At 37.6% G+C, this 21,293-nt stretch overlaps 2 protein-coding genes across 13 annotated transcripts in view; both read right to left on the minus strand.

The window, feature by feature from the left end:
• The window catches only part of dlg1 (discs large 1), a 424,309-nt gene extending 412,254 nt beyond the window's left edge, over positions 1–12,055 (minus strand). For 3 of the 6 annotated variants that reach the window (XM_067784235.1, XM_067784232.1, XM_067784238.1), the window contains exon 1: positions 11,892–12,055. The gene's annotated coding sequence lies outside the window, so the exon portion shown is untranslated. The other 3 variants (XM_067784239.1, XM_067784237.1, XM_067784234.1) reach the window with 3 other exon arrangements.
• An 8,221-nt stretch (positions 12,056–20,276) lies between these two features.
• LOC137250775 (protein 60A-like) overlaps positions 20,277–21,293 on the minus strand; it is a 49,481-nt gene continuing 48,464 nt past the window's right edge. For all 7 annotated transcript variants that reach the window (XM_067784208.1, XM_067784207.1, XM_067784204.1 and 4 more), the window contains exons 5-6: positions 20,708–20,875; positions 20,277–20,634 (exon numbers count right to left, since the gene is read on the minus strand). In XM_067784208.1, the coding sequence (XP_067640309.1) occupies positions 20,374–20,634; positions 20,708–20,875 (429 nt within the window). In that variant the 3' untranslated portion in view covers positions 20,277–20,373. The remainder of the gene's footprint in view (positions 20,635–20,707; positions 20,876–21,293) is intronic.

The raw sequence follows: 21,293 nt of genomic DNA on the forward strand, positions 1-21,293 counted from the left end.
TTCAATATGTGGTGAACTGTATGGGCTATTGGACGAACTAGCTATAGAGATAGAACTCTTCTCAAAAGCCATACACCCCTGAGGCTAAAACTTATAAATAAATCAGTAAAATATACATTCGACATTGGCAGTAGATGCTCCATTATAGATCTCACGTTTGCTAGTCGCGAAATATCTAGACGAACAAAGTGGTCCATCAGTAACGTCTACACACACAGCGACCACAAAACTATTAGCATAGAGCTGGCGGAAACCTCACCAACCAAATACAAAGCAGGAAATGCAAACAGCATATATTAGAACTACAATCATTTGATTTTGTATGGAATGATGGCACAACACGATGAACACAGGTGGATGATCTGTAGGCTCAAATATCTAAGTGATTAGGAATAGGATGTGATGCTGTCATACCCAAAAATTGCGCCAAAGTAACTCGGACTCCTGTATTCTGGTGGAACGACGAAGCAGCGAAAGAGTGTAGAAAATGCCACAAAGCACCACGAAGGGTGCAGCGGCCGCGCTCATCAACACGATATGTTGAGCTACATAGCCCAAATGCAACAAAAGCGAGCAAAAGAATATGTTTCAAAGAACGAATTGATAATACCAATCTTGAGCCGTGAGCATTGGCTTGCAGAACGACTAGTGCTAATATTAAGGGGCAGAAATCACAGCAACCCACATGTCCGATACTAGAGGTAGATGTTGAGGAACAGCTAAAGATAATGGCTAAAACCGAATTCATTCAAAACTTTTTCCAAGTCCTTCATTTAATTCTCTTAAGGTGCTAGAATCCCAATTTCTGATATCTTTTTTGATAATTCTCGTTGACATAGCCCAAATAAAGGTTCATAAATCTTCCATAAAACTATAATTTCACAATACAGCATGCGTGAGTGTCACGACGGGTTGTCCATAGCCTCCACGAACTTGAGGTGAATGAATCAGAGTATAGGTCTTTACTTCGTGCAATTGGCTACCAAATCGAGATTATTTTTTGTGCCGTAGTTGTTGCACCGCACTAAGCTAGGTCGGAACATACTTCGGATCATTCTCAAGATCAAAGAGCAAAAATGTTTATCTGGGTGGAAATGGCTGGTACAACTAGACTGCATTTAATCTCAGTTCACTAACTTCTAAAGAATTCAAAAGCAATGGGATGTTGCATTGGCAGTGAAGATATCACATGCCTAATACCTAACACATAAAACTTGGAACTGTGTTGAGAAGGCATAGTTTAAGACAAGCACTCTTATTCATACTATCCCATCCAAGTGGATACTTAGCATAAAAGGGAAGAATTATATTAATAGGCGAAGGTCTAATGATCCCCTCAACCCCTTTTTAGGAAACTTATCGCGAAGGGTATTGGCGCTCTCGACGGATATGACACTTTTTACTTTCAATCCACATTTTCTTTTGAGGCTTGGTACCCCATATAAACAAAGTATACCGACATGGACGGTTCGACTTTGTGAACACAAATCGTTCAAACGATAGACGGGCTATGGGAAAATACGTGAAGGTGATGCAGTCTTTGCCATTTTATTATTATTATTAGGCCTGGAAGCACTGCGAACTTTGTGCAGATCTATTCTGTATGACTTTTCAGCCTAAATTTGTATATGGAGGCTTTTGATGTATCTCGGTACCTCTTCAGGACTTTTATTCCATATCACATAGGGATTAAGAGTCACACCACCTAGATTGGAGAGACTCTGCCTTGCCAAAGCGACGCATTCGCAGAAAATGTGAACCAGTGTTTCATCTTCCAGTTCACAAAACGACAAATTTGATTATCGCATTTAATTTACTTAGGTGATATCGTAGACCACAGCGTCCTGTATAGTTCCCAGTGAGAGTTCTTAGGTCATCCCTGCTTAGATTTATGAGTTTGGCTGATACTTTCTTTGCCGGAAGTATAAACTGTTTGGCCTGTCTTTACCCTGTGCAGTCAATCCAGTGACGTCTGAATTGTTTAGTTTTGCAGTTACTGTTTCCCTGGTGTGTGCTTTTGTCAGTCCACAAAAGGGCGCTGGACGATAGAATGCTGCTATAGCACCCTGCTTTGCTAGGTAATCTGCATGTTCATTTCCTTCATGTCCCTGATGTCCGGGAACCCATCCTAACAAAACAAAACCTTGTTTTTTGCTCCCAGGCCATTAAGGATTTCAATGCCGTCCTCCCATAGTTTAGATGTAACTGTGTAGGATTGCAAGGCACCCAGAGCCGCCTGGCTGTCCGACATAATATATATACTCATCGAGAATGCGGCTCTCCGCAGACATTCTCTACCACAACATCTATTGCATGGATTTCTGCCTGAAATATAGTGGAGTAGCATCTCATTGGTATCGATTTCTTGAAGTTGGGCCCATAGATGCCACCTCCCGTTCTTTCGTCAACGAATTGTGATCCATCCGTGAATCAGACCTCTGAGTCAGGGTCATATAAGGATTCCCTGTTTCCCAGTGGGTCCTGTCCACAATGGACACTTCTTCAAATTTCCGTGAGACTCTAAACTTAGGGGACATTACGTCACGCAGTTGTAATGTGGGATTTCCTATGAAATATTTTGAAGTCTTATTGCGCCTAGCGTTGCCTCTTTCTCTATCAGAATAGGGAAGGGAGGCAATCCCACTAGAGCGCTAAGTGCATCCTTTATGCCAATGCAAACTAGTCGATGCAATTTGCTTAGTTTTGTTGTTGCCGCTCTTTTCGTGGCCTTCTGCCACCAAACTAGGGAATGATAGGTGACTATTGGCCTTACAACAGTATTAAATGTCCAGTATACCATTTTTGGAGATATCCTTGCCATAAAAAATGGGGAGTTTTTGCATTTCCTACTAAGTACTAGGCATTTCCTACAGTACCACTGCCAGTGCCGTACACACTGAATTGGCGAGGACGATGTCTAAGAGGCAGTTGATGGTTTCAACAAAAACACGTTTTAATGTATGTTTCTTTGTTCATAAGTCGATGGTGTTGGCCGGTAGGTCGGTCGGTGGGTCGGAATGTGTGTACCTATCTAAGAATTTGGTTTGCTTCTGCTCTTATTTATAGAACTGTGTTGGATAGATTTGTAAAGAATTATATGGTATGTGAATGTTTTTGCACTTTGTATGTTGTTGTTGCTATTACGTGCGCAGTGACATTACTCTTGTTAGCGATTTTGCCGTTTCTTGGGCAATTCCTTTTTTCCCCTCCCAAAACAATTCAAGAGTTTTTCTCATATAAATCAAAATAAATTTGTAATTTATTAAAATTTTTTCTCAAATGTTACATAAATACATACATACATACGTACATAACATACGTGTAAGCATTAAAATGTGTTGAGTTCACAATAATTAAATCACAAATATGCTAGCGCCTTTGTATGACTTTTGAAGCCATAATGGTAACCGTTTCACACTTTAGAGGGACATTTAAATGAAATGGGTTTTATGACTTCGTTATTATTCACAAACGCTCTGAAGAGGGCTGCGAAGAAGTACGCCCTACAATCTAGCATCATATCGTATTGACGAATTCCCACTTATCTATTCTTGTTCATAGTGACGACTTTCATCCCCTCCCACTTCATATTCATATAATTTAACTGTAGCGCAAAGATCACAGAGATAACCAATTCTATGAAAATGAACAACGTCCGCATCGCTGCTTTACAAGATACGAAGCTAACCGGCAGATCGGGTCTGTAAACTAGAAATGGCTACGACGTCCATAATAAAGATCGCAAGAGGGGAATGAATTAATGGTCCCGACCGTCACCCATCAAACCGTGGTTTATCTTCTATTTACGCTTGACGTCGGCTGCATGGAAGTAGCTTAGAATGTTAGGATATAAATGTTCCGTCAGGTAATGACTGCCAGTGGAGCTCAGTCACTACAGACAGACAAAAATCGGATAAATCCTTAGCCATTCAACGCCCATCACCACCTATGGCATTCCAAGTTGCGAGAAGACAGCAAGGAAGAGATGCAAGCGGAACGCATATAATCGTTTGGCTTTGGTACGTTTTACTCTTGCTATTAAAATACCTGTAATCATGTCTCATTTCCAATCGGAAGCTGCAAAATTAGGGAGGGAACGTGATATTGTGAAACAGCTAGGGATAGAAAGCCACCAAATTAGGGGCCTCTACATGGACGTTACACGAGTAGGCAGTGAACACACACAAGATAAACGGGGGGAAACGCTCATTACCACTTACAAAGCAATTGGCGGGCCGATTGCATGCTATGCATCCCCGATATGGTCGTCCAGCCTAAAGGTTACTCACTGGAAGAAAATACAGGCCTGCCAACATACTACCCTCAGAACCGCTACGGGCTGTCTTCTTAGGTCCCCAGAACACCACCTACACAATGAGGCGAGAGTACTCCCCTAGGGAGAGAAGTGAAATGCTGAACAGTTTCTGTTAAATACCCAGAAACCTGGGCATCCCAACATACATTTGATTGATGAGGCTTCACCTCCCAGGGGCTTAAGTAAAATCCGTAAGCATTATGGAGAAATACGGCACCTGAGAGCACAGCCGTATGAAGCAAAAAAGCACTAGCAGGTCCTCAGTGATAGCCACAAACATGCATCCGACCTCTATGTCAGGAATTGCACGGCGAATCAAGTTCTTAAAGAAAAATACCCAGAACTATCAGAAGAGGAACGCATTCTCCCTATAGAAACGCGCGTCGCTCGAGTTCAACTTCGATCTGGGTACTGTAAAAGTTTAAACTCTTACTTATCCAGAATCAACCCCGACATACAAAATGTATGTCCTGCTTGCAATGTGTCCCCACATGACACCAACCATCTCTTTAACAGTCTTGTGGAACCAACGCCTCTAACACCCCTCTCACTACGGTCCACCCCTGTTGAAACTACAAGTTTCCTTGGACACCCGTTAGAAGACATTTGATGACAATTTGTGATCGCTGAGCAGAGCTCAGAGAGTATATTAATTTTGTTCGCATAACGGTACCCCGTAACGGCATAAACTAATCGAGATAGATATAGACTTCTGTATATCAAAATGATCTGAGCAGAAAAAAAAAATCCATTTAGCCATGTCCGTTCATCCGTCCGTCCGTCCGTAAACACGATAACTTGAGTAAATTTTGAGGTATCCTAATGAAATTTGGTATGTACGTTCGTGGGTACTTATGTCAGATCGCTATTTAAAACGAACGAAATCGGACTATAACCACGCCCACTTTTTTGATATCGAAAATTTCTAAAAACCAAAAAAGAGCGATAATTCATTACCAAAGACGGATAAAGCGATGAAACTTGGTTAGCAAAATCGGTTGACGAACACGCCCACTTAAAAAAAAAAATTTAAGTCAAATTTTAATAAAAAACTGAATATCTTTACAGTATATAAGTATGTCAAAATGTCCAGTAATGATATGGTGAAACAAAATACAAATATAAAAGAAACTTGCAAAATGGGCGTGGCTCCGCCCTTTTTCATTTAATTTGTCTAAAATACTTCTAATGCCATAAGTCGAACAAAAATTTATAAATCCTTGTGAAATTTGGTAAGGGCATTGTTTAAGTGACTTAAACTATGAACATTTTTCGTTCGTTTGTTTCATTAGCCGTTGATTGTGCTTGTAATTCTCAACTAGTTAGTGAAATATTCTAAAGACATAGTTAAAAAATTTTATTCCAAAGCGGGGTTTTTCAAAGCAAAACAAGGTGGCTCAGCCCGCAGCCAATACCTTGGAGCCCCCAGTGCTCGCCCCAATGAATACATACAAGGTGTAACAGGTACATAGCGACCTCTCTCCCTAAAATAACACACATTCCACTTAAATAACAAATAATATAATTATAACAAAAAAACTATTCGCCCGTCGAAACACCCAAGCTTAGACAGGCATAGCTTCTATGACGATAACTGTTTTCTGTGAAAATAGGCGAAATCGGTTGAAGCCACGCCCAGTTTTAATACACAGTCGACCGTCTGTCCTTCCGCTCGGCCGTTAACAAGATAACTTGAGCAAAAATCGATATATCTTTACTAAACTTAGTTCACGTACTTATCTGAACTCACTTTATCTTGATAACAAAAATGGAGAAATTCGACTATGACCATGCCCACTTTTTCGATATCGAAAATTTCGAAAAATTAAAAAATTCTATAATTCTATACCAAATACAAAAAAGGGATGAAAAATGGTGATTGGATTGGTTTTTTGACGCAAAATATAACTTTAGAAAAAACTTTGTAAAATGTATTAATTAGAAGAAAATGAAAAATTTCTGCAGGGCGAAATCAAAAGCCCTTGGAATCATGGCAGGAATACTGTTCGTGGTATTACATATATAAATAAATTAGCGGTACCCGACAGATGATGTTCTGGGTCACCCTGGCACACCTTCACATATACAACTAAGCGAAACCCCCTTTTAAAACCCTCATTAATACCTTTAATTTGATACCCATATCGTACAAACACATTCTAGAGTCACCCTTGGTCCACCTTTATGGCGATATCTGGAAAAGGCGTCCACCTATAGAACTATGACCCACTCCCTTTTAAGATACTCTTTAATACCCTCCATTTGATACCCATGTCATATAAACACATTCCAGGGTTACCCTAGGTTCATTTTCCTACATGGTGATTTTCCCTTATTTTGTCTCCAAAGCTCTCAGCTGAGTATGTAATGTTCGTTTACAACCGAACTTCGCCTTCCTTTCTTGTTTTTCTATATTCTTATCTTTTTTTTCATTTTTCATTATCAATTCACTCAGTTGAATGCATAATTTTCATGCTGTCAGCGCTCTTTTCGCAATCGATTCGCTTTTTCTGCCTTTTTGTTACACTTTAATCATTTCTTTTGCATTTTTATTTTCACGTTTTATTGTTCTTAGCTGCTACCACTGTCAGTCCCATTTTGTGCTATATATCTCTTTTTTACTTTTATATAGTGAGTCGATGCTAGAGATGTTGCGGATGTGAAAATCAAGCCCTTCGCGAAAGAAGCCCTTATTTTCTAAAATTTGTTTGTTCTAACTTTGCCTTTGATTCTCAATATATATGTGGCGATGACTTTGTCCTCGAATGATCTCTTTCGTACAGTTATTTCACGTTGACAGAAGATGTCTAAAATCTGCTAAAATTTTGGACAGAAATGGCCTCCAACAATGCTTCTCCTACGCTACCCTTAACACAAATGTGTCCCTATCCTCAGATCCTCCAGTATTCAAAAAAAGGTAATAAAAATGATGTGAACAGCTATAAAGCGATTTCATAATTATCTAGTTTCTAAAATTTTCGAAATAAAAAACTGTTTTTCGCAGGAAGTAGTATAACAAACACGCCAATCAGCATAGTTTTGTTAAAAGGATGTCCACACCGTCTAATCTAACAATCTTCAAAAAAGACTCTGCCCAGACTTTGTCCGATATCTCTCCTATCACACCATCAACACACAAAAAAATTGCGGACTGAACCAAGAACTCCTCCATAGAACAGTATTCATAGCGCTAGACTTATATGTCACAGCACGTTACTGCAATACTTGGAAAGGTCTACCCTTCCACCCAGTCTCAAAAGGTGCACTGCAAACTGTCTGTGTGGTCCGCAAGTAGCGGAACGTAAAATTAAAACCCAGAATAATTTAACAAATGGTACCGCAGGGTGGTGTCCTATCCCCACTTTTATTTCTTTAACTTGTTCATATCGAAGAATCGCTGGCCACCTTATTGCCAACGTGGACATGGCAAAAGTCGGCACTATTGGACATTCACGACCATTGCATTACGCTTCCGATTAACATACACCTAAAAATACTGGGTGTGATATTCGAACAGGACCTACGATTTGGCAAGCATGTAGCCGCAATTGTAACTAAAGTTCAAATCTGTAACAAAATCCTCAAGCTCGTCGCCACTTATAAAGCAACCGCCCACCCGCTTGTGTGGTATGCGTCATCGATAAGGTAGCCGAGCCTAAAGGAGGCAACTACAGAACTGTCAAAACAGCCTTCTTATGTATCCAGAACATCATATACACAGTGGGGCGAAAATACTCCCTATAAAGAAGAGAAATGATATGATGAACAAAGAGCTTCTGTTAAATACCCAGAAGCCTGGACATTTCCAAAGACATCTGATTGATTGAAGAGCACCCGCCTCCCAAGAACTCAAGGAATCATCTCTGTTAGCACTATAAAGAAATTTGGCATTCAAAAATTCAGCCGCATGAAGAAACGAAGCACGAAAAGGCCAACTGAGACATTCACAAAATGTCGTCAAATTACTATGCCAACAAATGCCCAGCGAACCCAGTTCTCCAAGGCAAATATCCCAAACTAGCAGTCCGCCCCCAGGTGGACGCGTGTCACTCTAGTTCAATATCCAATCTGGATAGTGTAACAGGTTAAGCTCATACTTATTCACAATCAACGTCAGCATACACAATGTATGTCCCCCTTGTAATGTGTCCGCACACATGACACCAACCATGTTTTAAATTGCAACGTGGAACGAAAGCCTCTGACAACTATATCTCTTTGTTCCATCCCTTTTGAAACTGCAAGTTTCCTTGGACTCCCATTAGTGAATATTGGTGACAATTTGTGAGTTGTTGTTGTTTTATTAACAATAAAAACGCTCCCCGAAGGCTTTGGGGAGTGTTACCGATGTTGATGGTCCTTTTCCGGATATACATAAATCCGGTACGTTCCGGTAACAAAGCACCATTAAGGTACAAGCCCGACCATCACGGGAACGATTAATATGACCACATTAAACCTTGTAGGTCACACCGCCCTCCCCACGTCTAGTACCATGAGGAACTTGGGGTCGCCAGAGCCTCGCCTGCTAAATATGTACATATATGATACATTCATATTTGTAACAGGATTCCCCTCACGTAGGTGAGGTTGACAATTGGGTTGCGAAAGCTTTTAAGCTGGGGCGAAGCATTTAACCTAACCTTTCCTAACCCACTTTATTGCGAAATCATTCCCACTGCTTTAAAAAATTGCAACTCGGAATATTTAAAATTTCAAATTCGTGACATCGCTCGTTATAATTTTTTTTTCGAACACTGCATGGTTAGAGATGGGGAACGGGTAAATACCCAAATGTTAAATACTCGGTAAATTGGTTATATATGGTAAAAATGAGTAAATACCCAAATATTTACCCAAAAGAAGGATAAAAATAATCTTTTACAAAATATGAGAAACAAACACACAAATTCAACTAAAAATGTACCCGAGTTGTCCTATATAGGTGTGGTTGATTATCCATTGCGCTATCGAATCAGTTTTAATATGTAATCCAGCGTTTTTCCAAAATCTTTACCCAATAATTTGCAACGGCATACATTTTTGTTTACCCAGCAAACTCTTTAAAACACAAAAAGGTCAGAAAAAATATTTAAATCGGAGCTTTTACAGTTGATATGAGCTTATTTGAGAGGCTGGAATGAATATAGTTCCCTTCTTGCAACGATCGTCCCGTATGAGCCTATTAACATGTATCATTTGAGCCTAAATCTGAATAAGAGTCCGATATTAATCATAAAAAGCTTTTAAACAGCTCATATTTAGCCTCTACTGGCACTCTCTAAGGCAACATTTGTGACCCGGTCTATGAAAAGGTGGCTTATGACTCAAAAAAATGTTTCCACTTTTTCTGGTTTCGATAGTTTTTGATACGCTCTTTCACGTGATGAAAACTAGAAACTCCTAACTTGCTTAGCAGTATACTAAAAGTGTAGAGAAAGAAGAGCACAAATGAAAGACGATGAAGCCTTTGGTTCCTTCTATGCCACTTTGGTGGCTGGTGAAGCATCCTCAGATTTTTTCGATGGAAATGGAGCCAAAATATTGGTCAGAAACTGGTTTGTGCTTTGCCTTTTGGGCATGACTTTTCATAATGCAAAAGAAAAACTATTAATAAATTGAATAAATGCATTGTTTATCTTTAACAGCTGTTTCTCGCAATTTCTTGTTTGAGTCATAAGCCACCTTTCATAGAATGGGTCACATATATTACTCTAAATAACTCTTATTTAATGACATCTATTTTGCCTATTTACTAAGCATTGTTCGCGCTTATTTGAGGCATATGGAGTTCAACACAACAGGACAAAGTGCGGCAATTTTGCTGTCAACTTAGCAAATGTTCAAAATACTTACATTTTTAAGATGTAGATGACTGTGAAGAGGCGTCCAAGTGCGGAAAAACATCCATGCGAATACAAAAAGGAATAGCAAGGGTAACAATAATGTACAAATGTAATTCATTTTTTATTAAAATGAAAAATTGTAGTGACAATATATCAATATTTGTTCCAAACTCTCTTTGACAAATACAAATATTTGCAAAATGATAATTTTTCTGATTCCCACATTTCCCACAAAATGGGTCCGAAATATTTGAAAAATATCAGCCTCACCTATGAGTCTGTTATGATTAAAATTTGATAAAATTATAGACAAACGAAAAATATAAAAATTAGTAAATTAGACAGCTTCGAATAATTTATTCTAAATAAAAATTTAATTGAATTAATACTAATTTCATTTCTATCTTATCCTTATGGGAGTTTTATTACAACAATTTAACAAAAGTACTTCCTAAAAGCCCTGAAATAGTGTCACTATTGGACTCTAAATTAGCAGTATATGAGGCCAATAAGGCTCATACATATATGATATCGGGAAGAGACCTGTATAAGAGGCAAAATATGAGCGTGCGAGGAGTCATATCAAATTCACTTCAGGCGCATAAATGAGTTCATAATGAGGGCAAACGATCAAAAATTCGGACTCCTATCGGACTAGTTGTTGAATCCGAATGTTTGCTAGGTTGTTTGTTTAAAATCAAAATTTATTTTTTTTATTTTCAAACGACGTATAAATTTAATTGCTGAATTGTAATGCTAAGCAGACGCGATTCAAATTATTTTTAAATATCCAAAAAAAGATACAAAAAAGGAATATTCCGTGTATTTTCCTGGTATTTACCCATAAAAATGGTAAATAGCCGGTAAAATCCCATATCTATGCATGGTCTTTTGTTGTTGTCGCAGGTTCAGTCAGTTATCTCACTCATCACTGCCCTGCTGAGTACCGTCACTGTCAGAATTACAGACAACGTCGATGTCGTTGTCGACGACGTCATTGTACCTTCAAACATCACGAGTATGGGCAGAGGTACGCATACACGAGTATTTATAGCATTTTTGTTTTGCTGAGATGCTGTCAACGTCGCAGTTGACGTTTACGTTTATCTCATAATCAACGACAACTTGCATACTCTTTTTAGTGTATATCAACGCATCCTTAAGTACATATGTATGTATGTATGAAGATATGTAAGTTTATAATGCACTTAACTCAATGTTCACGCTGACTTTAAACAAAAAAAAATAAAAACATTACACTGCTGCCGCGCACAACTCTGCCACCGACCCATCAACCCATCTATTAACCCACAACTATGTTGCTGCACGTATAAGGGTATATACATAAATATGTACTTATATATGTGGGCACATGTTTGAATATTTTTTAGGACACACACTTTTTTTTTTTTCAATTCATACAAATTTTACGTTCGCTGCCCGCTGCTCTTTGCTGTTCTTCCTACGTCAAGGTGAATGCTACATATAAACACACGCACAAACACTTGCTCAGTTCAACAAAACCGTATACTTTTGTATTGAATTTTTTCTCTACTATGCACTTTCACGTTTTTCACACAATCACTTTTTTTTAATTTTCTTCCCTAGTTTTTTCCGCACACGAACTTTTATTTAGCTCATTTTTTCACGTTTGTTGCATTATTCTTTTATTTATAGATTTTTAGCTACACAGCGTGCAAATTTTGTTTTCGTTTTCTCTTTTTCATTACCTTAACGTCGCACTAAAACATTTTCAATTTATTATTAATAAATTTTTCTAATGTTCCAATTAGATTTTTTCCTGTCACTATTTTTCACTCGACTCGCACGATATCCTGTCGATTGTGAATTTTCTCTTCGAATGAAAGTAAACTTTTTGAATATGTACACAGGGAAGTGGCGAACGAGTAAGCGACCAGCGACAGTGCTGCCGCTTTCAGTGGTTTTGCCCGTTATTTCCGGTGGTACTGCAGTGCACAGCGGATGAAAATATTGCAGTTCATGTGTATTTTAAGCAGTATTCCAGAATAACTCATTTCTCAACGGCCTGTTACTGTATTTGTAAAATTATTGAGAAATTGTGGCAGCGCTGCGTATAGATGTAAAAGAGACTTTTCAAAACAATTTTAAAGGGCCCTACGCAGCTCTTAAGTAAATTCTCAGACATATTTTGATTAATTTCTTTTACATAGAAATAGGAGCAGCCAAGAAATTTTGATGCTTGTCGACGCGTCATTACATGCCGCCTTGTAATTTTTTAGACATGATACTTCCATTCTCACTTCGTCATAATCGGGTGCCGGAACTTGTTTTCCATCATCAGCGATTGGGGTATCGGGTTCGTCTTCTCGCTCCCTGGCTAGCAATGAGTATAAATGTTCCCTACCTTAAGCACACTCTGTACGTCAGTTAACAAGTCGCCATTATCGTTTCGGCAGGAATCTGCCCCGGTCTTGACACCTTACGTCATCTGCCTTATTTCTTGGTAGAATTTTCTAGCGTTATTCATATCTGCCAGCATTACGTTTTTTTTTCCTTTTAATTAGGTTGTCGCGCCTATGTGCAGAGTGTTCCTATAGGCAGCGTCCTCCTCATCGAAATTCCTCATAGTACCAATTGTTTTGTGGGCTCGCTGGAAACCTATGGTGACAGTAGCGGCGGTACGTAATCAGAGTGAAATATGCTCCCACTGCTCGCTCACATCTTCAGATCGAAGAATGCTCGCACAGTTAGCAAACGGCAAACTTCCTTGTGAGCACACTTTCTTTGTTTCACAGAGGCGTGTACGTTTCTTGGCTGCCACAAGGTAGTGGTCCGAGGCAATATTTGGACCTCGTAGAGTGCGCACATTAAGGACACTGAAACTATGTCTGCCGTCGATCACTACGTGATCGTTTTGGTTTCGTGTTCTTCGATCAGGAGAAAGCCAATTAGTTTGGTGTTTCTTTATATGCTGGAACCTGGTACTGCAGATGACCGTATCCTTTTACCAAATACTTACATATATATTTAGTGAGAAGAATTTATGTTGAAAACTTATCATTTCTTTATTGAACTGTAATAACTGGCATTTGTTTCTTATTATTATACAAAAAATGGTACTTTCAAAACCATGTGGGTAAGTTTTATGATACGAGTGGCAACACTGGGCTCCACTGCAATAATTACCACAGTTTTTCATAAAAAGCCAATGGTGACTTATCCATAACCAGATAAAACAGCTGATGGCACCAACCTTGCGGAAATCAATGTAATCGATTAATGGTGCCATAACATAACGCTAAAGCCATAACCATACCATAGCTAACCAATTGGTTTTGGTTTCTCGCCATATCCATAACCTACAAATAATTGAGTTGGTGAATTTAATAACTTTTTGTATATTTTATTCATTGTTTTGAATACGATATGACTAAAAGACTTATTTTTTGGGGAATATGTTTGTAATTTTTTGCGTTTTCTTCATTTTTATGAAAATTTCACGATTTTTAGGTCAAGGCACCATTAATCGATCACATTGGAGATGGTTATGGATATGGGTATGGTTACGGCTATGGCGTTATGGTTAAGGAAGTTTAATTGGCCCTTAAATCGCGCATCCACGCGCATCATTCGCTATAATGTTAATTTATACGCGCCGGTCGACGTTTTTATTACACCCACCGTCGTGCAATGTTTTGCTGTTAGTTTTAAAAAGTTTTATATATTGGCGCTTAGTCAAAGAGGATATATTTAAATAACTGTCATTAGTTTGGTATGAGTGGCGAGTAAAACTCGCTGGCAAGCAAAATATGGCCGCCGAATGTTCTCTATGATGAAGTTTGTGTTAACTGGCTCCTATATATGTACATATGTATTTATGCGGCGCATCATCTCATCTTCTTTTGGTAAGATAATTCATTAATTAATTAAACACAATCGTTAAACTAATCAGAAACACGTCACGAAAATGTAGAGAGGGCATTTTTTATACATTTATTTCACAAGAACAAAACCAGTAAATACGACATAGAAACCATCGTGTAACTAGCCGAAGTAAGAAACGATTGCTCATAGAAAATTTTATCAAAAATCTGTAATTAGCTTTAAAACCTATTTTAATTTGAGTATAGATTAAGAAGAGTCGCCGGTTCGTTACTTTAGATGTTTTCAATGGCGAATGGTTTCGCCATGCTGTTTTCTATCGCTGTTTTAATAAAAAAAATTCGCAAGGCGACTGAGTACATCCCCTAAATATGTTTAGATATAGGCAGGGCCGCATTAACCCTCAATGGGGCCCTAGGCAACCACCAATTTGGGGCCCTTTTTTCACGTCCGTTTCCTTCTTTTTTCAATTAAAAAATACAAACTAATATCTTTCATAAAGATTTCATTGTCACAATGTAATAATATCAATAGCATTACTATCTACATTTTAAACATGTCGTTTTCTACATTTGTTTTCGGCAAATTCATCAATTATATCATCAATATCGATTTTCTTCAATAAATCTGACTCAATGTAAAGTATATCTAACATCTCAAGTCACTCTTGTCGCGTTGTAGCTCTTTCAGCAGCTTTCATTCTTTTTAATTGCGAGAAGGATCGTTCGGCAGAACAATTTGTGATCTCATTAATGTTAAAAAAAATCCGAAGAGCTATTTCTGTGTTAGGAAATACATTGGCCAATTGATCTTCCATTAGAATCTTATACAAATGACTATGAGTATTTTGAGCATCAGTGTATCTGGAGTTCATGTAATTTTGTAATTGTTTCATTTCAATGAAAAATTCTTCCAAGCCTCTAGAATAAATAATAACTAAGTTATTTATAGCTTCGTGGAGGTCTCCATCACTTAGAGAAAAGTTGATGAGAAATCTCTCTGAAACTTCCATATACTTTGAAGATTGTTGACGATGTCGAGGAAACCTTGTCCTAAAATCATCGCGTGGCGAAAATTCTACTTCTGGAGTATTTCCGTCATTAGATTGTTTTTTTCTACGACGAGTACGTTTTAAGATTTCTGTATAACCTACACCAGGTAATAATTGTTTTGTTTTTTCCTCGAAATCATTGAACTTTTCACGGAATGAAACTAAACCCTCTTCTAAAGATCCATACAAAAAACACACGTTTGCAAATCTGCCTTTTCACTTTACAATGACATACTCACTGAACGCATAGCAGTCAAAATAGAGTTGAAGCCACCCTCTGTTCCAAAAATAACCGAAATTTTTCAAAATAATAACAACCAGTGTACATTTTGAGATAATTCTTTATTATTATTCAATACACTCTCCTTTCACTTCGATACGCTTCTGTGCACGCTAAAACAATTTGTCATATGAGTCGGAAATGTCCTTTTTAGGAACCTTGTCTAGTTCGTCGGCCGTCGCCTTTTGAATGCGGTCAATTGAGCTTTATTTATTTAAGTAAACATTTTTTTTTTCAGTTCTGATTATATTTTTCTTTCACTCTCTAGAATTTTATGTTTGTAAGAAAATTTTAGAAGTATTTTCATTTTTCGGGGGCCCTCGATTTTAGGCAACTGCCTATTCTGCCTAATTGTTAATTCGGCCCTGGATATAGGAGGCAATTATCCAATACTTCCTCATAGAAAACATTGTTTTTTTTTTGCATTTTTTTCTTTCCAGCGAGTTACTCGCGACTCATAGTTAACTGGGGGCTCTAATTTAAATCTAATCACTTTGATTTGATTGTGAATATCCGCCAATGCGTAAAAGGTGAAATAAAAAAGTGTTAATTGAAAACTAAAGGTGGTTTTATTGTGGGAGTGATTTTGTGTTTTTATTGTGTGACTGATTTTGTGATTATTATAGAATTCAAAAAGGATTAAATGTAAAGATACATAAGTGTGATGGTAAGTTTACTGAAATGCTTCTGTGGTTTCCCGGCATAACCGAAAAAGTCGCCCTTTTCTCTAAAATCAGTTAGTGCGCGATTCGATTTCTGTAAATGTTGATCTCTAAAGAAAACATCAATTAACACTGTAATATCCAAAATTCAGTCCATAGTATTCACATTTAACGCTTGTTTTCTCGAAAACAGGCTTTTTTCGATTATGCGGGGAAAGAAAAGGCTTATTACCTTCATAATATCGATATTATCCTTAAAACAATCTTGAATTAGTTCAAAAATTAATTCCGAAATAATTTCGAATTTTCTTGAAATTATCCAAAATGGACCCCGAAATGAACACGAACATAATACGGAAATGATTCTGGACTAGCCATGAATATGTTTTCACATGATTAGCTAAGCTAATCCAGTTTTCTTTTTGTTTTACCAGACGAAAGTTCTTCAAAATTCATGACATTGTTGCTTTTGCACCATTTCCCTTAGTTAATCGACAAAGAACTTCTAGCACGCTTGATGTTATTTATAGATACTAATCAACCTGACTCTTATTGACATATCTTTTTTTATATTCAGCTGAGCAGAGCTCACAGAGCATATTAATTTTGTTCGCATAACGGTACCGCGTAACGGCATAAACTAATCGATATAGATATAGACTTCTATATATCAAAATGAGCTGGGCGAAAAAAGAAATTCATTTAGCCATGTCCGTCGGTCCGTCCGTCTGACCGTCTGTCCATTAACACGATAACTTGAGTAAATTTTGATTTGTGTTAATGAAATTTGGTATGTAAGTTCTTGGGCACTCATCTCAGATAACTATTTAAAATGAACGAAATCGGAAACACCCACTTTTTCGATATCGAAAATTTCGAAAAAGTGCGATAATCCATTACCAAAAGACTGATAAAGCGATGGAACTTGGTAGGTGGGTTGATCTTATGAAGCAGAATAGAAAATTAGTAAAATTTTGGACAATGGGCGTGGCACCGCCCACTTTTAAAAGAAGGTAATTTAAAAGTTTCCAAGCTGTAATTTGGCAGTCGTTGAAGATATCATGATGAAATTTGTAAGTAAAGTAAATTTTGTCAACATTCAAATCCAACGTTTGTCTCCAAAGCTCTCAGCTGAGTATGTAATGTTCGGTTACACCCGAACTTAGCCTTCCTTACTTGTTTTGATATATACTTTTACGTCATGACGCAAAAAATTCAGACAGATGAAGTTAATATAATATTACAAAATGGAGTCGCATTTGACAATAGTCGCCCTCATAAATTTAAGTGTTGCTTTTTGACTAATCTGCAGCATTGATTTTTCAGTACCATAAAAAACACTACATTAAGGGCTTTCTGATATGTGGAGTAGCGTGCAGGAAAATAACGCCTGCGGTATGTATTTCCTTTTGTGGGAAGGTTTATTTCCTTTGCCTGAGGAAATGGAACAGAACAGCTTTAGTGAGCGGAACTGATTGGATGCATCTTTCAGAGTACCACATTGTCCACAGTTAAGGAATATGAGAACATACTGCTGCCGTCAATGAGATGATTGACAATCTGGATGTTGCGGATGAGTATCTGGTAGGCTTGTTATACGAAAACTATGAATTGACGGTATAAGGTCCCAAGTCCCAACATTTATCTATGTAAGCCAAGCGTTGAAGTAGGCTCATTGAGCAGAAAGAGATGGTTGGTGTATCCCTTTCATTCTTCCGTAAATATTCCCGCTTTTCCCCTTATTCATTCGCTTTTGCTCCTATACAAGTCTATCTCTTACCACTACTATCAGAGCATATTAATTTTGTTCGCATAACGGTACCGCGTAACGGCATAAACTAATCGATATAGATATAGACTTCTATATATCAAAATGAGCTGGGCGAAAAAAGAAATTCATTTAGCCATGTCCGTCGGTCCGTCCGTCTGACCGTCTGTCCATTAACACGATAACTTGAGTAAATTTTGATTTGTGTTAATGAAATTTGGTATGTAAGTTCTTGGGCACTCATCTCAGATCGCTATTTAAAATAAACGAAATCGGAAACACCCACTTTTTCGATATCGAAAATTTCGAAAAACCGAAAAAGTGGGATAATTCATTACCAAAAGACTGATTAAGCGATGGAACTTGGTAGGTGGGTTGATCTTATGAAGCAGAATAGAAAATTAGTAAAATTTTGGACAATGGGCGTGGCACCGCCCACTTTTAAAAGAAGGTAATTTAAAAGTTTTCCAAGCTGTAATTTGGCAGTCGTTGAAGATATCACGATGAAATTTGTAAGTAAAGTAAATTTTGTCAACATTCAAATCCAACGTTTGTCTCCAAAGCTCTCAGCTGAGTATGTAATGTTCGGTTACACCCGAACTTAGCCTTCCTTACTTGTTTTGATATATACTTTTACGTCATGACGCAAAAAAACCAGACAGGTGAAGTCAATATAATATTACAAAATGGAGTCGCATTTGACAATACTCGCCCTCATAAATTTAAGTGTTGCTTTTTGACTTATCTGCAGCATTGATTTTTCAGTACCATAAAAAACATTACATTAAGGGCTTTCTGATATGTGGAGTAGCGTGCAGGAAAATAACACCTGCGGTATGTATTTCCTTTTGTGGGAAGGTTTATTTCCTTTGTCTGAGGAAATGGAACAGAACAGCTTTAGTGAGCGGAACTGATTGGCTGCATCTTTCAGAGTACCACATTGTCCACAGTTAAGGAATATGAGAACATACTGCTGCCGTCAATGAGATGATTGACAATCTGGATGTTGCGGATGAGTATCTGGTAGGCTTGTTATACGAAAACTATGAATTGACGGTATAAGGTCCCAAGTCCCAACATTTATCTATGTAAGCCAAGCGTTGAAGTAGGCTCATTGAGCAGAAAGAGATGGTTGGTGTATCCCTTTCATTCTTCCTTAAATCTTCCCGCTTTTCCCCTTATTCATTCGCTTTTGCTCCTATACAAGTCTATCTCCTACCACTACTCTCAATCTTATCCTTATTCTTAATCTTCCTGTTAACCTCTTTTAACTACTTTGCCTCAAACCATTACCCTTATTCTTACTTTTACGCTCACTGTCCATCTTGCTCTTATCGAGTTTCACTCTTTTTCGCACATTACGTTCCTAAGGTAGTAAAAAAGTAGCAAAAATGTTCCCTTCCTACTACTTTAAAATTCATGACCATATTATGAGGGTCGTCAAATTTTTATTGTTGTACTACTGAGATCACCTGTCTCGTTTTATTGCGTCATGCGTACAATGCGTATTTGAAACGTCGATAAGGCCAGTGAAGCAAGTAAATGATCTTCAAAAACAACAGATAGTGTGAATTTAAGTCACAAAGTAACAATCGGGCATACTGGGTCATACTGCAAAACTTTAAATCTTATTCACCCCTATTATGGTTGTCAATAGGGAGAAAATTAGTGTCGACGCTCATGAATTGGTATCGGCGTTGTCAAAGTCGATAACTATTGACGAGTGTTGATGCTTTTTTTGGTATCGGCTAAAACAATATTGAAGTTGTGTTGACGTGACGTGACACAAAATTTTTCAACATCGTTTTTGGTGACGACAAGCGCTGCAATACGAAATTATAATTGGTAAAAAAGCCTTATTTATTCTTATAAATACCATTTTTTTATTTATTTTTAATTAAATTTCAGAAAATGGTAAAAATAGCAAACAACAACCTATTCACGGAGCTTGTTGCAGAAGTTACAACAAATTTTAAGTCGCAATGGCAAGGTATTGCAACCAAATTGGAATGCTCTCGGAGCACCACTCAAAAATGCTGAAGGTTGGCAGAAGGTGAAAATCTATTTATTTTACTACGTATATAGTTTAACTTTTTGTGAAATTCAAGGTTGGGAGAGACCTTAAATGCAAGGTCAAAAGAAAGCTTGTCCACAATAAACAAGAGTGCCGTGCCATGAGACGGGGAGGATACAGGCAATTGGTGCTAAGCCCACTGAAGGAGCAGGTTGCGAATTTAGTACATTAAAAAAAAAAAAAAATTTTAAATCAGAAATTTTACACTAAACATCAAATAACAACTGAACAAATTGTAAATAAAGAATTTTCAAAAGTATAGGAATCATAGTTTTTCTATAAAACTATCGATAAAACGTCAACATCAATACAATGTAAATACCCATTCTGCATTGACGTGACGTTGATGTCGATACGACGTGATGTCGATGACGATACGAAGTGATGGTTGACATTGAAAATCTTCATAGGGGTGATTATTTATCTGCTAATTTTATTCATTTCGTTCGATTCTTCTTTTTTACACTTAATTCTCTTACTCATTACTTTTATGTACTTATGTGATTACTTAGCCTAATGACATCCACAGCTTTTCACAATCATATTTTTATATTTTTTTAAATTAACATTTTCTTCGTTCAAATGATAGAGGACGGGTAAAGCACCCAAACGTGTTGGGGCACAACATGGTTTCGGCACCTTTTTCGGTTCCAATAAATGCACCAAAGTTTGAACAATGGCATGATTTGTAGCATTCATATGAGCATTGAGCGGAAAATTACATTCACCGCTGCAGTAGTAAGCTCCATAACCCTCTGGCGCAATGATCCAGTCCTAAAAAGATAAAATTAAAAAAAAATTATATTGAAATCAGATTCCAAGAATTGTTATACAAATATCAACTCACATGCCAACCCAAATCCTTAAAGTCAATGTAAAGTGTCTGCATCTGACAGCTACGCATATTCTCTACGTTACCCTCGAGGAACGGATTGATCATTTCGGACTTCTTACGTCGGCGTACATGTGGCGTGTTGCGCTTTTTGCGGCTATGACGATTTGTGGATTTAATAAGCTGTGGAATGACGGAAGTTGGATATATTCAGCGAGTATCAAGACAAAATTTTCATAACCTAACTAGCAAACTCAACAGACTTCGTTCTGTACGAGCTTTAGCTTTCACATATTAAAAAAGTTTCCTCACTCCTCTCTCTTTTTTCATCTCACTCTTTTTTTGATTGTCATTACCGTTTTTACTATCCCCCTTTTCTCCAAAGTCTTAATCTCATTCTCGTTTATCTTCTTCTTTGTATTTAACTCCCCATTTTCCATTCCTTTCTCCACACCTAGTTCCTACTTTGAGAAAGAGGACAATTAATTCCATATATCTAGCTTGTGTGTAAGCTTTGTTAGATTTCATCGACTCGTTTGAGCGGAAATCGGTCCATTGTTATATACTTAGACCATCAAACGGGTTGTCTTTGGAACTAGAG

This window comes from Eurosta solidaginis, chromosome 4, assembly GCF_040869045.1.
Source record: "Eurosta solidaginis isolate ZX-2024a chromosome 4, ASM4086904v1, whole genome shotgun sequence".
Lineage (NCBI taxonomy): Eukaryota > Metazoa > Arthropoda > Insecta > Diptera > Tephritidae > Eurosta > Eurosta solidaginis.